Source organism: Ochotona curzoniae, unplaced genomic scaffold (genome assembly GCF_017591425.1).
Source record: "Ochotona curzoniae isolate NIBS_2020 unplaced genomic scaffold, NIBS_Ocur_1.0 scaffold_3890, whole genome shotgun sequence".
In the NCBI taxonomy this organism is placed as follows: Eukaryota; Metazoa; Chordata; class Mammalia; order Lagomorpha; family Ochotonidae; genus Ochotona; species Ochotona curzoniae.
In genome coordinates, this window is record NW_024467115.1 from 35,393,427 (window position 1) to 35,410,305 (window position 16,879).

At 49.1% G+C, this 16,879-nt stretch overlaps 1 protein-coding gene across 2 annotated transcripts in view; it reads left to right on the forward strand.

The window, feature by feature from the left end:
* ZDHHC14 (zinc finger DHHC-type palmitoyltransferase 14) overlaps window positions 1-16,879 on the forward strand; it is a 225,375-nt gene that overhangs the window by 174,970 nt on the left and 33,526 nt on the right. For both annotated transcript variants that reach the window (XM_040965347.1, XM_040965348.1), the window contains exon 3: window positions 5,289-5,447. In XM_040965347.1, coding sequence (XP_040821281.1) covers window positions 5,289-5,447 — 159 coding nt within the window. The remainder of the gene's footprint in view (window positions 1-5,288; window positions 5,448-16,879) is intronic.

A 16,879-nucleotide genomic window follows, 5' to 3' on the forward strand; every position in this document is an offset into this window, starting at 1 on the left:
TAAGAGGTGGCAGAATCAAGATGGCAGGCTAGGGTGAGGGCACGTTTAAACAGATAGAGAAATGTTGGCCACTGAGAAGCAGAGAGGGCACATTCCAGGAACTAGGAGAGGACAGAATGACAGCAAAGGGGCACCTGGAGATGGACAGACACAGGACAGCAGCAGAGGCAATGGTGTGGTATTGCAGTGACCCAATACCTCAGTGGCATTAAGCAAGCAGCCATCTGAACTACACCGGCAGCCAGAATTCCACCAGCAACCAGGTGGGAAGCGGGGTTCACTGGGAGCTCAGAAGGTGAACCCAGACAAAGAACTGCCTATCCTGCTTGTTTGTTTGGTTTGACCAGGAGAGAGACAGAGTAGCAGATCCCAAGCAGGTGGCATGGGAAAGGAGTGGATCATAGCCCAGTCTGCCCCCTAGAGCCAAATCAGGCAGCATTTTGTGTAGGGAGGCAAAGGCTATGTGACAGGACTGCACATGCACTGAGCTGGGAGTGAACTTATTTCTGGCTCAGCAAACTGCAACAAGGTGGTATCCTACAGGTTCCACCCAAGACAGGTCCAGGTAGCCCTCACACCTGACAACCAGCAGATCAAGAACTCTAGCAGTGGCGCATCAGGTACCATTTTGTGCAGTGTGGGAAAAGATGTGAAAACTGCAAGGACAACAGTGAGCTGTGCATGTGCTGAACTCGGAGCAAACTCAGTGAACTCAGTTCATTGCACTGGTTCCACATCAAAAATAATACCAACTATGGCATCATATGGGTCAAAATAGGTACGTGTGTCCCTCAGACCTAATAACCAACAGATTCCAGCAAGATCAGCACCTCCAACAACCTAGCTATATAGGACACCTGGTGTCTCCCTAATCCTGGGACCTGCTCAAACTATAAGTGGGAGGAAGGTTTCACAGACAACGGTGCAGCCTCAGCATGGAATCACAGGAGATAAAGTAGTGAGCAGGGAGCTGGGGCTGTGGAGACTATGGTGAAAGTCTAACATAAGAACCCAGACCTGGAACTTGCTGGAAGAAGTGGCACAAATGAATGTAAGTAAAATCAAATTATAGACCTGTGGGTGCCACAGCTTGGAAACCTGCCTTAAGGAGAAGACTCTGCTAACAAGAAGTAAAATGAACAAGAACAAAAGAAGAAACAAAGGGACAATGAATATTACTGAAGACTTCCTGCACAGGAGCAAAGCCCGATGCCAACCTCAGAGTTAAATGAGGAATACTTTGGGAAAGTGGGAGATACAGAATTCAGAAAACTCATTATAAAGCTTCTTATCAACAGTGAGAAGCACATACAGGAGTTCAAGGAATTTAAGGAGTATGTCACACAGGAAAGAGCGATACTGAAACAAATTCAAACCAAATTATTGAGAATGAAGGACGCAATGGAGCAAATTAAAAATTCAGTTTAAAGTCTCCATAATAGAATGAAGGAGGCAGAAGGAAGAATCCCAAAATGGAAGATATTTCTTGTCACAATGGGGAAACAATCAAAAAGCTACAAGAAGAGCTGGGTCAAGCTAACAAGCTATTCAAGAATTAAGTGACACTATGAAAAGGCCAAATATAAGAGTTATGGGAGTCCCGGAAGGTGAACAAAGAGAAGCTGGATTTTTTAAAAGTATCTAATAAACATTAAGGGAAAATTTCTCTAATCTGGAGAAAGAATTGGGGAAACAACGTCCAGAAGTGGTACAGAACTCACAACAAACAGGATTGACCAAAAGCTATCTTTACCATGACACATGATAACCAAGCTCTCTTCAATTGAACATAAAGAAAAGATCCTTAAATGTGCATGCAAAAAAAAAAAAATCAATTGACATATAAAGAAATGCCAATTAAATTCAGAGCTGTTCTCTGACAGGAAACTCTATAGTCCAGAAGAGAATGGAGCAGCATATTCCAGACTCTAAAAGAAAAAAAATTGTCAGCCCAGGATAATGTGCCCAGCAAAGCTTTCCCTTGTCTTTGAAAATGAAATAAAATTCTTCCACAGAAAAGTTAAAAGAATATGCCTCTTCCAAACCTGCCCTACAAAGGATACTGAAAGATGTTCTCTTGACAGAGAAGAGGAATAGCACCCACCAAAACCAAAGGCAAATGTGAAGAACATCCCAGTAAAATAACAACAGAAGACTAAATGAATGAACAACCCATTGTTGAAAATGACAGGACCAGATTACTGCCTATTTATATTAACCCTGAATGTAAATATCTGAAACTCATCAATCAAACATCATAGATTAGTAGACTGGATTTAAAACACTAAACCAATCTATTTGGGTTTTATTTTTTTAAGCTTATTTATTTTTATTGCAAAATCAGATATACAGAGAGGAGAAGAGACAGAGAGGAATATCTTCTGTCTGTTGATTCACTCCCCAAGTGACTGCAATGGCTGGAGCCGCGCCAATCCGAAGCCAGGAACTAGGAGATTCTTCTGCATTTCCCACGCGGGTGCAGGGTCCCAAGGTTTTGGGTCATTCTCAAATGCTTTCCCAGGCCACAAGCAGGGAGCTTTATGGGAAACTGGGCCGCTGGAATTAGAACCGGCGCTCCTATGGGATCCTGGCACGTGCAAAGTGACAATTTTAGCCATTAGGCTACTAGGTCTAATAGAAGACATCTCACCAACAAAGATCTGCCCAAACTATAGCTCATGGATTTTGATGTTTATGTTTTTAGTTTCATCTCTTCAAAACTCTCATTAAATTCTTCACTGACTCATAGATCATACAGTAGCATCATTTTCTTCAAGAAGGTTCTTCATTTTCTTTTTCATTTCTTCAGTGACACATTAGTCATTCAGTAGCATGTTATTTAACTTTCGGGCATTGTTAATTTTTTTTCTTCCTGTTGTTGATTTTGTTTTGTGGCTTTTCATTTAAGGGGATGTATAGTAGCTGTGTAATGGAGACTATCATATCCAGATGTGAGGATACAATGCAGTATGCGTGTCTACTTCCAGACTAAAGATGGACTTCCAATGAAACTGTTAACTATATCTTGACAATAGGATGCTGGACTCTCTGCCATTGTCCGTTCCTGCAATGATGGACATATGACTGTTTATGAAGAACTGTACTGTAGTGATAACATAGGGGAACTCAGTGGGAGAGGGAGAGACCTGGGGTGGAGGTAGGGGAAATGCCAGGACCTATGGAACTGTATCATAAAATATTAATAATGATAATAATAACAAAACTAGTGGAACAAAAAATAAATGTGAGAGACAAATCACCTTTATTTAAAAAAAAAAAAAGAAGCAGATAGGTGGTGTGTGGGTGGGGCCGTAACTGTCAGTACTGCTGATTCAGGACCTAAGTGACGGTAATCCTGCAGGGGGCTGAGAGTGCAGCTCCCCCAATAAATCCACACAAAGACGCTACTGCTGGCTGGGTGTACTTTGCCATGTGGTGTATTCTCTCAGCTGAACTTTTTGCCATATAAATGAGTGCATTGGGGGGAGGGGGTCTCCAGAAAGTTCCTGAAAAATTTATGTAATAGTGGAAAAATCTCTCCATGGGTTTCAACACTTTCTGGGGGCACCAAAATAAACTTAGGTTTTCATTCCATTTTTTCCATGAAATCTTTGGCGTGACCTTCTGTTTGAGTGCACAAAGAGTGGAGGGAGTGAGTGTGCTGGGGAGCATTTGCGGCTCCCTTTTACAGGGTTCTGGGGTGTGCAGGTGTAGGAATGCCAGGGAAAGCTCGGCAGACTGTTGATCCTGACCCAGGCGTCGGGAGGAGCCAGGACCATGCTGATCTGATGCAGCTTTCAGTCCAAATAGCTGTGCCACGTTGCCTGCAGCCACATACCCATGGAGCATCCCTTAAGTCATGAAATTAGAGCCTCTGGGGGCAGGAGCCAAGATCCTAATACATTCACAAGCTTGCTGTGTGAGCACCTCTTGACTTCTGCCCAGGGGTGTGTGTGTACGTGTGTATGCGTGTGTGCATACAGCCCCATTAACTAACAGGACTAATCATTGCCACTCTGCAAAGTGACCAGAAGTAGGTTGTGTGGTGAACTACCGGAACCACTAGAGCAGGGATCTCGGGGCATGCCCTGCATCCGGGACCTGGGGTGGGTGGGAGACTAGGTGGGGCTTCTCCTCAATGTTCCCTTTAGCCCTTGTGACTTTTTACCCTTATCAGCAATGTAAAGATTGCCAAAATAAAAAAGTAAAAAAAGGAAAAAAAAAAAAGGAAGTAGGTTGTGGTCACCGCTGACTGCCAGCACGTCCTGTCAATGTGCGTGAGTTGATAATCCATTTCTGTGCATGCCACCAGCACTGAAGGGCCAGAACAGCTCCAGCCCCAACCTTGATCCCTGGGGTCTGCCAGCTCCAAGTGTGTGGCAGCCAGCATCTCGGCTGAAGCCTTCATGGATGTCCACTTGTAGCCTTTGCTTCTTGCTGGGCAATCTGGCAGCCCAAATTGTTAGCGAGCCTGAAAGGGCTGTGGGGTGTCCAGGCAAGATTGAACCTGGCAGTATTATCTTTCTTTAGAGCAGCAGTTCTAAACCCCATGCACTGCAAGTGAGGATAAGTCTGACTTCAAACTTTCCTCAAGTGATTCTGTTGTGAAATCAGAGTCTGTAACGAAACGTGAAACTTCCAAGAACAGAATCACAGATTTGTATGTTGATTCATATTTTGTAGAACTGGTTCTGAAAAAGTGATAAAAGGCAGTGTTGGTATGATAAATTGTGGAAGTGCTTTAAACTTATATCTAATGACATTTTATAAATGTATGTTAATAAAATCTACATTTCTCTCACCCCATCGCTGTTCTTGAGGCCACCAGGCAAACCTGAGCTGGTTTCTTCACCTCTGACCCCGGGAGGGAAGTAGACAGGGAGCTGTTGGCATGCAGGCAAGGCCAGCTGCGGTAGCAATTACAACCCAACTCCAGCATCCCAACACTGTAGAAGTTTGGTGCTCATGGAACTGTAGAGGCTGGTCGCAGGGATGGCCATTGTCCATGATGGTATTTGGGGAGAACCGACTGTGGTTTCCAGGGATATACCCTGGGTACCAAGAGGAAAGAGTGGATAAGGCCCATAACCAGCACCCATTGGTCAGGGCTTGGTCACCTGCTTGGAGGAGTGAGGCGCTAGTCCCAGAACAGAGCCTGAGCAAGGTTTGATTTGTGTATGTGTTGGGTTTCAGGTGGCCTCAAGACACCAGCCGTGGAGGCCGTGTGGTGAACCAGATCAGAAGCGACTAACTGACAGATGTGTGCCCTGTCTCTGCTCTGCCCACAGATATCGCAAACGGCACCAGTTCAGGGGGGTACCGTCCACCTCCCAGAACCAAAGAAGTCATCATCAATGGCCAGACTGTGAAACTTAAGTATTGTTTCACCTGCAAGATCTTCCGGCCCCCTCGCGCCTCTCACTGTAGCCTTTGCGATAACTGCGTAGGTGAGTGGCTGCCCAAGGCAGGATGGAATGCCCATGGGGTGGGTGGTCTGGGAGAAGGACTGGGTGTCCCTGAGTGCTCAGGAGGGACAGGGCTTGCACCATGCCCTGCCCTGCCTGCTGCCACCACAGCGCTTCCCTGCCCAGCCCTTGCCATCTGTTCTTTATTCTTTCCTTTTCCATCCTGCAATGCCTCAACCTCAGCCTCATCCTCGCTGCACAGGCAGCCAAACCAAGGCCTGTAGTGCCATCAGCAGGCATTTGGAATGAAACCTTTCTGCCCCGGGTCCCCGCACTGAGCAGCTGGGCTGGCCACACGCATACAGGACACACTCTATGCAGTGTCCTTATCCTGCACCCACCAGGGTTCTTGGGGTGAAGAGCTGGAGGCCTTGCACCCCGGGGAGAGGCCCAGAGACAAGAGACCATAATCTAGAGTTAGAGTCCATCTTCCCAGAGAACCCAGAGCCCTTGGCTCTCTCTCCAGAACAGAGGAGGGGCAGGGCAGGAGTGCTGCGAGAGGCCACTGTGCAGCTGCTGGCCCAGCTCAGGAAGTGCTTCGGGCCTTGGCAACTGTGGGGCAGGTGTTTCTTGTCCCTTGGCACTACTTACCCACCACGCCCCCTGCCCCTCCCAGGCCGCAGCTCCAGAGAGATGACAGCCAATAGGGAAAGTAGCAAGAGAGAAGGCATTGGTCCCAGGGAAGCCCCTCTCCCCAGCCTGTGACCTCCAGCGGGACAGCTCAGATAGTTCAGGGGGCTACATGAGGCAACCAGCCACTGCTGCTTGCCTAGAAGAGGAAGGTACTGCTCAAGGCAGATCTTGTCTGGCCCAGTAGCTCAGGATTGAGTGCCAGCACTCGTAGTCTTAGAACCTGCCACCTCTATGCCCCTATAGAATAATGAACCCCCACACTGTGCTTCCTGCTGTGCCACTCAGCCTCTGCTTAATGTGTCACAGGTTTATTTTTATCTTGATGTGAATGCTCTTACAAAATGTTTTCCCTACCAGGCCTCATCTTGAGTTGACTTAGATGAATCACCAGGAACCTTTGCCCACCCCCAAGCAGAATAGCATGGGATTTGGTCTCCGTTTTGCTGTGTAGAAGGGATGGGGCGTCTACTCCAGTGGGAGCAGCCTGGGATCCACATGGGGCAGCCTGGGTACAAGCAGCAGCCGTGGGCCTCCCACAAGCTGCTGAGCCTCTCTGTGCCTCCATTGTCTTCATCTCAAGAGAGAAAGATGAAGCAGGATCTCCTTGGGCTGGCTGGTGGGTTACACGGGGCTAGGGCACCTGAAAGCACAGGGTTGCCTGGTGTGGAACAAGTGCCCAGTCATCACCAGCTCCCGAAGCGCTGGTGACTGGTCCTGCCCGGCCTTCCCGACTCAGTTCCCTGACTGGTCACCCTCTGAAGAGCAGCTGGCCAGTGCCACCCCAATCCTCCATGCAGGGTTCCCACAAGGACACGTGACAGCCTGTGCTGGGGACACCAGCCTCGGTGACCAAGCCCCCCTCTGGGGAACATGATCAAGCCAGAGCAGCCCAGTGGCTGCTGGCCTGTCAAGGGAGCTGTGTGCTGAGCCTACCAACCTTCCTTGCTGGTCATTTCCTCCTGGGCCTGCCCTAGGATGAAATCCCAGGTGGCTTACACCTGTTCGTGCAAACTTTCTGTCGATTTGCACGCCTTCTCCTGAAGGCCCCAGTGGCTTATTCTAGTCAGAATTTTGATAGATAGGAAATTATTTTCTACAAGCTCAAATCCTCTGCTGAATCTTTATCATTTATAATTTTTTAAAAATTTAATAATAATCTTTATTCAAAAGGCAGATTTACAGAAAGAAACAGAGTCTTCCATTTACTGGTTCACTCCCCAAATGGCGGTAACAGCTAGAACTGAGCTGCTCTAAAACCAGCTGCTTATTCTAGGTCTCCTATGGGTGCAGGGTCCCAAGGACTTGGGTCATTCTCCACTGCTTTCCCAGGCCACAAGCAGGGAGCTGGATGGGAAGTGGCGCATCCAGGATAAGAACTACTGTCCATATAGGATGCTGCTGCTCAGGCAGGTGCTTGGGCTACTGTGCCATTGCACCAGCCCCAGAATGCGGTTCATTTAAACTAAGCTGCCCCGGGCAGTCCTCCAAAGGCTCCACAGCCATCCAGACACACCTTACTGCAGTTTCCAGCGAATTGCCAGGCCACTGAACCTTTGACCTATGAGCAGAGCAGAGATCTGGGGAAGAGACCACCCACTGAGCAGTCCAGTGGCAGAGTTTGCTGCTGGCCTACTTTTAGAAGGAAAATGTTTACTAAGAAGATTCTTTCTGCAGCAAGGAGGGGGTAGCATGACGGGCCAAGAACCAAGGACCTGTTCTGTGGCTTCCTGGGTTCTGCTTTTATTTTTATTTATTAATTTTTGTAGTTGAATGGGTTTGGCTGATGCTTGCCATGCATAATATACAAATGTTTATTTGCTTTGGACAGAGAGAGGAGAGGGAAAGTGTGGTTTCCGGGTGGTTCAGAGGGGATTTTTCTTCATCAGGTAAGTTTGACGTGAGAGCCGGTGCAGACGCTCTGTGTTTTTAGTTGAAGATTGAGGCTAGTGCAGCCTAGTGCTAAATGTGACTAGCTGGAGAGCCTCCCAGCGAGGATGCACACACAAGCTGCACGCTGGGCCAGGCTGGTTCAGTCGCTGGATGAGCCTGGAACCGGGGCGAGCTAGCTGAACACTCCGGCTGTTTCTGTTTCTGTAGTGTGGCATGATCTTGATGCTACTGGGTGGGTTTCATTTAGGGTGAAGCGAGATGGTGCCCATGAAAACGCCAGCACCGGGCGCCCACCTCTCTCTCTCTGCACTTTGCTGTTCTCAGCTGCCATTAGATTGCCTCTGCACATTCCAAACACAGCACTTGGGATCATTTTTCCTGCGGGTCGTCTGTGAGCTTGAGGAGTGTTGTGAACCACCAGCAGCTAGCTGCTGCCTCACCGCAGGGAGTGTAGCTGAAGAGCCGGCTGGCCAGAGTGTGGCCTTTACTGGAAAGCTGCAGGTGTGTGCCGTCCCTGAATGAGGGAACCCTGGTCCAGGCTCAGAATAGGCAGCGGCTTTCAAGGGAATCGAGTGTTTTCAGCATTTCCCAAGCTTTTTTCTTGTGATTGATGTAATCACATGCAGTGGACAGGCAGGAAAGATTGCTAACCACTGAGACAAAGCAGAGCAGGCATCTGCAAAGAGGCACCACGCAGGGTGATTGGACCAGATGGGATAGGCCCCCTTTACACCTGCCGTGCTGTCTTCGAAGGTGCCAGGAGAATGAAGGGCCGTGCACATCACCCCCACGGGCCATGCCAGTCCCAGGAGCACACCTGCGGACTCACACATTCCCACCTGTCCCAGCACCAGATCCTGTAACACTCAGTGCTTCCCCCAGCTCTGTGGGTGGTGTGTGTGGCTGTGTGTCCGTTACTGTGGTTGTGTGGTGTGCGTGGCTGTGTACCCTGTGACTGCGGGTGTATGGTGTGTGTGGCTGTGTGTCCCTGTTACTGCGGGTGTGTGGTGTGTGTGGTTGTGTGTCCCTGTTACTGTGGTTGTGTGGTGTGTGTGGCTGTGTACCCTGTGACTGCGGGCATATTGTGTATGTGGCTGTGTGTCCTGTGACTGCAGGTGTGTGGTGTGTGTGGCTGTGTGCCCTGTGACTGTGGGTGTATTGTGTGTGTGACTGTGCCCCTGTGACTGCGGGTGTATGGTGTGTGTGGCTGTGTGCCCTGTGACTGTGGGTGTATTGTGTGACTGTGCCCCTGTGACTGTGGGTGTATTGTGTGTGTGGCTGTGTGCCCCTGTGACTGTGGGTGTATTGTGTGTGTGGCTGTGTGCCCTGTGACTGCGGGTGTGTGGTGTGTGTGGCTGTGTGCCCCTGGGACTGCAGTGAGTGTAGCTGTGTGACCCTGTGTCTTTGGCTGTGTTGTGTGTATGCGGCTGTGTGCCCCGACACAGTCATCCTTGACATGAAGAGGTGTGACATGGCAGAACCTTGGCATGGTGGCTGCCCTCCAGTGTGAGTAGAATCCTCGAGTTCCTGCCTGGTTGTTTTGGGTGTCGTCAAGAGCTCCTCGGTTTTCCTAGGCAGGCCTGTGACCCTGTGACTTGCAAGCAGTGGAGAAACCAGTGTTGTATGGTCCTTGGTACCTGGGGGAGCAGGATCCGAGAGTTACTCGCAGGTATTTCACCAGCTTTCATGAGCACCTGAGTGAGGCACTGAGGCAACGACCAGATACACCAGGATGAGGGAGCAGACTCAGGCCAGTCGAGGCAGGAAGCACGGGATTATCTCATTACACAGGTCCCAGAGAGTGGGGTTTACACTGGGTACAGCCAGAGAAGCTAGTTCATGTGTGGTGTCCATGTTCCATGTGGGACATTGCATCCCATTTCACAGTCCCAGTTCAGCTCCTGGGGACATGGCAGATGATGGCTCAAGTGCCTGAGTCCCTGCCAGCTGTCTGGGAAGCCAGGTCAGAGTTCATGTACCTGGCTGGCCCGGCCCTGGCGAGTGTGGTCATTTAGGGAGTGACCCAATGGATGTACTCTCTTTCTCTTGCTCTCTCACTCTGTCTCTCCTTTCAAATAAATGAATGAATCTTAAAAAAAGAGAAAAAAAAAAAACAAATCATCAGCTCTTCAGCACTAAATAGCATTGCTCAAAATATAAAAAACATTTAAGGATAATTTGCTGTAAACACAGTGCTAGAGGAACCATAACATAATCTGAGTTTTGTTTTTAATCTACTTTTATTCATTCGAAAAACAGAGAGGTAGAGAGACAGAGATCTTCTATCCACTGGTTCACTCCCCAGATGTCCCCAGTAGCAACTGGATGGCTAGACCAAAGTCAGAGCCCTGGTGACCCACACACTCGGTCATTACACGCTGTCTTAGATGTAAGTCTTTAAAAGAAGTTGGGGTCAGAAGGGGCACGTTCAAGTCAATAAATATTTGTTGAACTTTGTTCCATAAAGTATGCTTTTTTATTTTTCATGACATATTTATAAAAATTAAGTATGTAAGGCCACCAAAAAAAGGTCTGACTTCGTAAATGCAGATTCTACACAATTCAAGTCATCAGATGACACCATAAAACTAGATAGCAATCATTCAGATATAAATGCAAAACACTACCAGGCAGTTGTAGGTTGGTTTTCTCTTTTTTTTTTTCAGATTTATTTATTTAGTTGAAAGGGAGGCAGAGAGAGATCTTTCAGCTACTCCTTCACTTGCCAGATGAGTGCAATGGCCAGGGCTGGACCAGAGCAAAGCCAGGAACTTCTTTCAGGTTTCCCTTTTGGGTAGCAGGGACCCAAACACATTGGTCACCTCCCACTGTGCATTAACAGGGAGTTGGAGTGGAAGCAGAGCAACCAAGACATGAAGTGGCACCTTTATAAGACACTGGCGTCACAGAGAGGGCTTTTCATGCTGTGTTGCAACACCAGCCCCAATTGTAGATTTTTTAAAAAAAGGTTTTCTTCACTTTTGAGTGACACAAGCTTGAGAAATGCAGTTGTGGAATATTTAGAAAATGACAACAAAAACAGCATGAAGGACAGCTGTGTCATTCAGAATTCTAAACACCACACACACTGGCTAACCCCAAGCAGCAAAAAGTCAATTAAAGATGCTCGGATTGCTGGTGGAATCAGCAAAGAACTGCGGCAGTGGGGCCGGGGCAGAGGCAGTGCTCCTGCCAGAGGCTGCCATAGGATGTGAGCGTGAGCAGGATGGCCACAGCCCTGTCACCACGCTCTTTCTGCTGCATCTGCAAAAACCACAGGCTCCAGAAACGTGGGTAAGGGCTGTTTGGCTATCCTCCCGAGCAGCACCCCAGGCAGGGGCAGTACCTGCCCTGCTGTCCGCTCCTGAAATGAAGATGGGGTTGTGGGGTCCTGCTTTGTGCCTATTTTGGGATTCTCCCCAAAACAGGAAGTTTACTTGGATGACAGAGGACCAGTGAGGTTAAAAAAAAAAGCTTTAGAAAGTCCCATACAAAAACAAAGCTAAACTTAGAACCGAATAAACAAAGCATCCACATCCAGAAGATAGAAGAGGAAGATTGAAGCTAAGGAAAACGGAGCAGAAACAGCGACCTAAGAAAAGCAGAACAGTGTGGGAGGCCAGAAAGTAAGTGGGGTAGGATGAGAGGAGATTGACAGATTGAGATGAGGTGAGTGTAGGTGACATTTTGTTTGCTTGTTTGTGTTTTGTATAACTGTATGCTGGTTGATTGGAACACCTCCATGAAACATGATTGTCTTAGGAAACTGGCCAAAGATGAGTAACAAATCTGAATGTATGCCAAGCCATGGAAAGCTGGAATGAGTGCTGAGGGATGGACCCAGACATGCTGGCCCAGGCAGTGTTGCATGCTATTCTGAAAGGTTGCGTGTTCCATCTATCTCAGCAGGATGCCTTAACCCTAAGTCAGAACCTAACAGAAATTACATGTAAGAAGAGTTCTTATTTGTGAGTATATGTAAAAGGCCAGCAGGAAAACATAGCAAATTTCATCTAGTAGTATAATAAAAGAATCAGTTCTAAAAGGGCGTATTCCAGAAATGCAGTGTTCTTTCAAAAAACATTTATTTATTCATTTATTTAAAAGACAGAGGGACATAGAGAAAGATCTTCCATCTCTCCTCAGATATCCACAGCAATGTGGTCTGGAGTCTGGTCGAGCCAGAGACCCACAACTCTGTCTTATGGGTGACAGGGGCCCAAGGAGCTGGGCTGCCACCTGCTGCCTCCCTGGGACATTCACCAGGAGCTGGATGATCACACCCCCACATCAGAGTACCTGGTGTGAGTCCCAGCTGCTCAGCTTCCCAGCCAGCTGCCTACTAATGCTCGTAGGAGAGTAATGGAAGGTGGCCCAGGAACCTGGACCCTTGGCAACATGTGACGGACCAGATGAAAGTCCAGGCTCCTTACAACCGTTTGATGAATAAAGCAACCACTAGAAGTGTCTCTCTCTCTCTTCCTCCCTCCCTCCCTTTATCACTCTGCTTTTCAAATGAATAAATAGCTTTTTAAAGATTTGATTTTTTTATTGGAAAGTCAGAGTTACAGAGTAAAAGAACTTTGAGCTGCTTGTTCACTCCCAAAATGGCCACAGTGACTGCAATGGCCAGAACTTAGCCGATCTGAAGCCAGGAGCCAGGAGCTTCTTCCAGGTCCCAAGGCTTTGGGCCATCCTCTACTGCTTTCCCAGGCCACAGCAGGGAGCTAGCTGCTTGGAAAGTACAGCAGTCAGGATGCAAACCAGTGCCCATATGGGATCCCAGCACTTGTAAGGGATTAGGCAATGAAGCCATTGCACCGGACCCAAAGAAGGGGGCCTGTGCTGCAGTGAGCTGCTGCCTGTGACCGGCTACTCCGTGTCGATCCAGCTCCCCGCCACTGTGGCCATGAAGCCAGCACAAGATGGCCCCAGTGCTTGGGTTCCATGCAGGAGACGCAGATGGAACTCCAGGTTTCTGGCTTTTCTATGGCCATTTGGGCAGCGAAGCAGCAATTGAAAGACCTCCTTCTCTCCGTCTCTCCCCTCTGTGACTCTGCCTTACAAATAAAAACAAATGCCTTAATTTTTTTTTTTTGTTAAAGATTTATTTTTATTATTTTTTCATTGGAAAGGCGGATATACAGACAGGAGAAGGAGAGACAGAGAGGAAGATCTTCCGTCCGATGATTCACTCCCCAAGTGAGCGCAACGGGCCGATACTATGCCGATCCAAAGCCAGGAGCCTCTTTCGGGTCTCCCACGCGGGTGCAGGGTCCCAAAGCTTTGGGCCGTCCTCGACTGCCTTTCCGGGCCACAGGCAGGGAGCTGGAAGGGAAGCAGGGCTGCCGGGATTAGAACCGGCGCCCATATGGGATCCCGGGCGTGCAAGACGAGGACCTTTAACCACTTGCGCCACCGCGCCGGGCCCAAATGTCTTAATTTTTAAAAAGTACAAAGACAAGTCTAACTTTTCTTGTAAAACACTGAAGTCATTCCCGTTAATGTTAGGAACGAGTCTGATGTCCGCTCTCACTTCAGTATTTAACATCTTTTCTAACTCGTATGGTTAAAAGAAGAAAAAGAAAAGGGTGGACATGTAATTATTAAAATGAAAGAAACCAATGTGTTGATTCTCTGTAAATGAGAAGAACACCAGTAACAACGGTACCACTTAACACTAACCCTGGCTTCTGGAGGTAGTGGGTTTAGCACTGCCCAGTAGGTACACTCCAACAGTGCACCCCATGCCTGTTACAGCTCACCATTGAAATCAACATGCATGGCCTGAAATGTATGTACATGTGTGGTACAATCCGAGGCAGGGCAAGTCATGAGAGCACTGGCTGTCCATTCCAAGGTCACAGAGGGAAGTCCCGCTGGGGCAGCACGAGAAATCACACGCTGTGTGATCCCAGGGAGTCCCCAATGCCCCACGATGAGCTCGGGACAGTGACCTCAGGGCTGACGCCACGCACCTCTGTGTGTGGAATGTGTAGATGATGGCGACGCTGTCCGCTTCTTTATCCCCCAGCTCTCCCAAGGGATCATTAGACCCCGCTGTTGCTGTCAGCAGGCCGTTAGGCTCTGCAGAGATGCGGCAACAGGGGTAGCAGGGGCTGGGAGAGCCTGCACTTGCCAGTTCCTGTGCTGAGCCTCAGAGCCCCCAGGAGGAGGAGGCAGACCGTGGGAGGCTGGGGGCCCTGGGTAGATAAGCAGAGACCCAGGGGAGCGCAGCAGCTCAAAGTGGGCCATGTTGGCGAGTGGAGAGGAAGGCGTCTGGGATGCGTTGCTGTGTGCTCCCTATGGGAGTGCCTGCAGCGTCTCCTGTCACAGTGGTACCAGTCTCGACTCTCTCAGGAGAGATGCCAGGCCCCCTTCATGCCAGCCGGCCAGTTGCGCCTCTGTCTGCAGTTTTACCCTTTTTTATGTGGTTTAAGCAATAACTTAAGTAAGCAATATGTCATCAAAATCTGAGTTGTGGCCACCAGTCCTGTCTGCACCCTCTCCCACCCAGGGATGGGCCCTGTGTGCCTCATTCCAGCCGATACAGGTGCCTTACCTGGCTCTGGACAAATAAATAGAACCATTAGATCTTTAAGCTGAAGGCCAACTGGAGGGTTTCTCTTGTCACATGTACTTACAGTCCTGAGGGTTTAAGGGCACTTAGAAAATGACAGCTGATGTCAACGAATGGGACGTGTCGATGACCTTATCCAGTCCCTATTTCTTTGTACATACATTTGAAAGGCAGAGCTACAAAAAGAGGGAGAGACAGAGATCTTCTGTCCACTGGTTCACTGCTCAAATGACCGCAACCACTGGAGCTGGGCCAGGAAGCAAGAGCTTTACCTGGATTTCCGTGTGGGTGCAGGAGCCCAGGCAAGGAGAGGCAGAGCAGCAGGAACTCGGCGTCTTTGTGGACTGCCGACATCCTAGGCAGCTTCATGATGCACCTGGGACCTGGGGGTAGCAAGGGATGGCCCAGGTGCTTGAGTCCCCAGCTCCCGTGTGACAGAGGAGTGTTCCTGGCTCCCAGTTTCAGCCTGTTGTCGCCATTTGAGGAGTAAACCAGCGGGTGGAAGAGCTCTCTGTCTTGGTGTTTGTCTCTCTTGTTTCTCTCTGCTTTGCAAACTAATAAGTAAGTCTTTAGGGAAAAAAAGTGCTTATTGGCTTTTAGCAAACAACATTTGTTTTTCTCATCTGCCCCTGGGTCTCCTGGGACCACCCTAGGGAAACAAATGGATTTGACTCCAAGTGCTTGTTCAAGCTCAAGGCACCTGCTCACATTGGATTCTTAGATGCGGGCCGAAGGAACGGCAGCTCCCCAGGGCCCTGTTCTTGCTGGGCGTCTCTGAACCCCATGGTGTGCAGCACAGCATCTCCCAAATGTTTAGGGCCCATCCTTGCAGATGGGAGCAGAGCTGAGTGTGTGCTCGTCAGTGGGGCTGGGAACGTTGGCACGCACGGGCTGTGGGCAGGGCAAGCGGGGAGACGTGGAGCTCAGCTGGTTTATCAGGGGCCTCTCCAGCAGAGTCTCCCTCACGTGCTGTGGAGTCGATGCCTAGCAACCTGTCGTTGACTCGCACCCCCTAGAACCACAGCAGGCCTGTGGGGGTGCGATTTGGGGGTTAGAAGCCAAGGCAGAGATGCACCAGCCCTGAAGTTGTTACTTGTGGCCCCATTAGTGGATCTAACTGCTTCCTGCTGGCTGTTAGGGGCTTCATGCCTTGCAGGTGCCCACCCACTCTCTGTACAAGTTGGGCTGCGAAGGCTGGAAGCTTTGATGAGGAGTACTTTGGTTTTGAAAGCTTAATGCACACTTGTATCTTGAGGGGAAAATAAGAGCTATGAACATAATCTGGTTTGTTGGAAGTTGGTGGAGTTTTATTTTCAAAAAGGCTGAATAGTATTTTTTTTTTAAAGAACTAACTGAATTAGAAAGAGTATGCTTGTAGGCAAAGGGGAAAAAATGCTGGCATTCCTATAGCATGCTGTGACCTGCAATTATGATCTGTTTGCTGGAACATGTGAAATGAATCCATGGAAGCGAGTTGCTGTCTTGTGTTTCTGTGTGGCTTCTGACGTGTCCGTGAGGCCTTTGTGGCCACATGCTGAGATGGCAGGGACCCGGCCACACCCAGGCGTGTCCCGGCCCTGGGTAAACCACAGGCTCAGAGCAGAAGGACACTCGGCTCTGGCATGATGGTGCGTGGGCAGCAGGAGACGTGGAGGACTGTTAACAAGTGGCAGAGGTTGTCACTCCATGCCCCAGGCCTGCGGTGCAGCGGCTGTTGTCTCTGACAGTTGGCAACTACTGGCAGTGAGGCTTGCGTGGGCACAGGCCTGGGACTGGGTGTGCCGTGGCAGAAAGTGGGTGGTGAAGGACAGATATCAGCCTTGCAGACAGGGAGGGGAGAAGGCGAGGGGGAGGTCAAGGTCTGCTGGAGCCCACTGTGCCACAACTTGGGACAAGAAGCTCACTTTTAGAATTGCTCCTGGCCTGGGTGCTATAGCTGGAATTCAGGGAGAGCCCTTGAACTTGGGAGTAAAGGCCAAGGAATCTTCATTTCACTGCTGTCAACACAAACGTGTATTTACTTCCTCTGGGACTATTGACAGTACATTTCAGGAATCCTTTGTCACCCCTTGGCCGTTGCCAGGACCCACACAGACACCAGCACATTTGTTTGTGACCCCTCAGAGACAGCAGGACTGGTTACATGATGGATCTTGTTGGTGAGTAAATAAATAAGCCTGCACCTGCTCACCAAATCACAACAATGTTTCTTCCCTGTAAATTGTTTTTGTACCATCTCAAGTGTTTATTGGATTCAGCATACTGAGTCCAGGGCATATAAAACAATTGAAGAACCCTTGGCACATCTTAT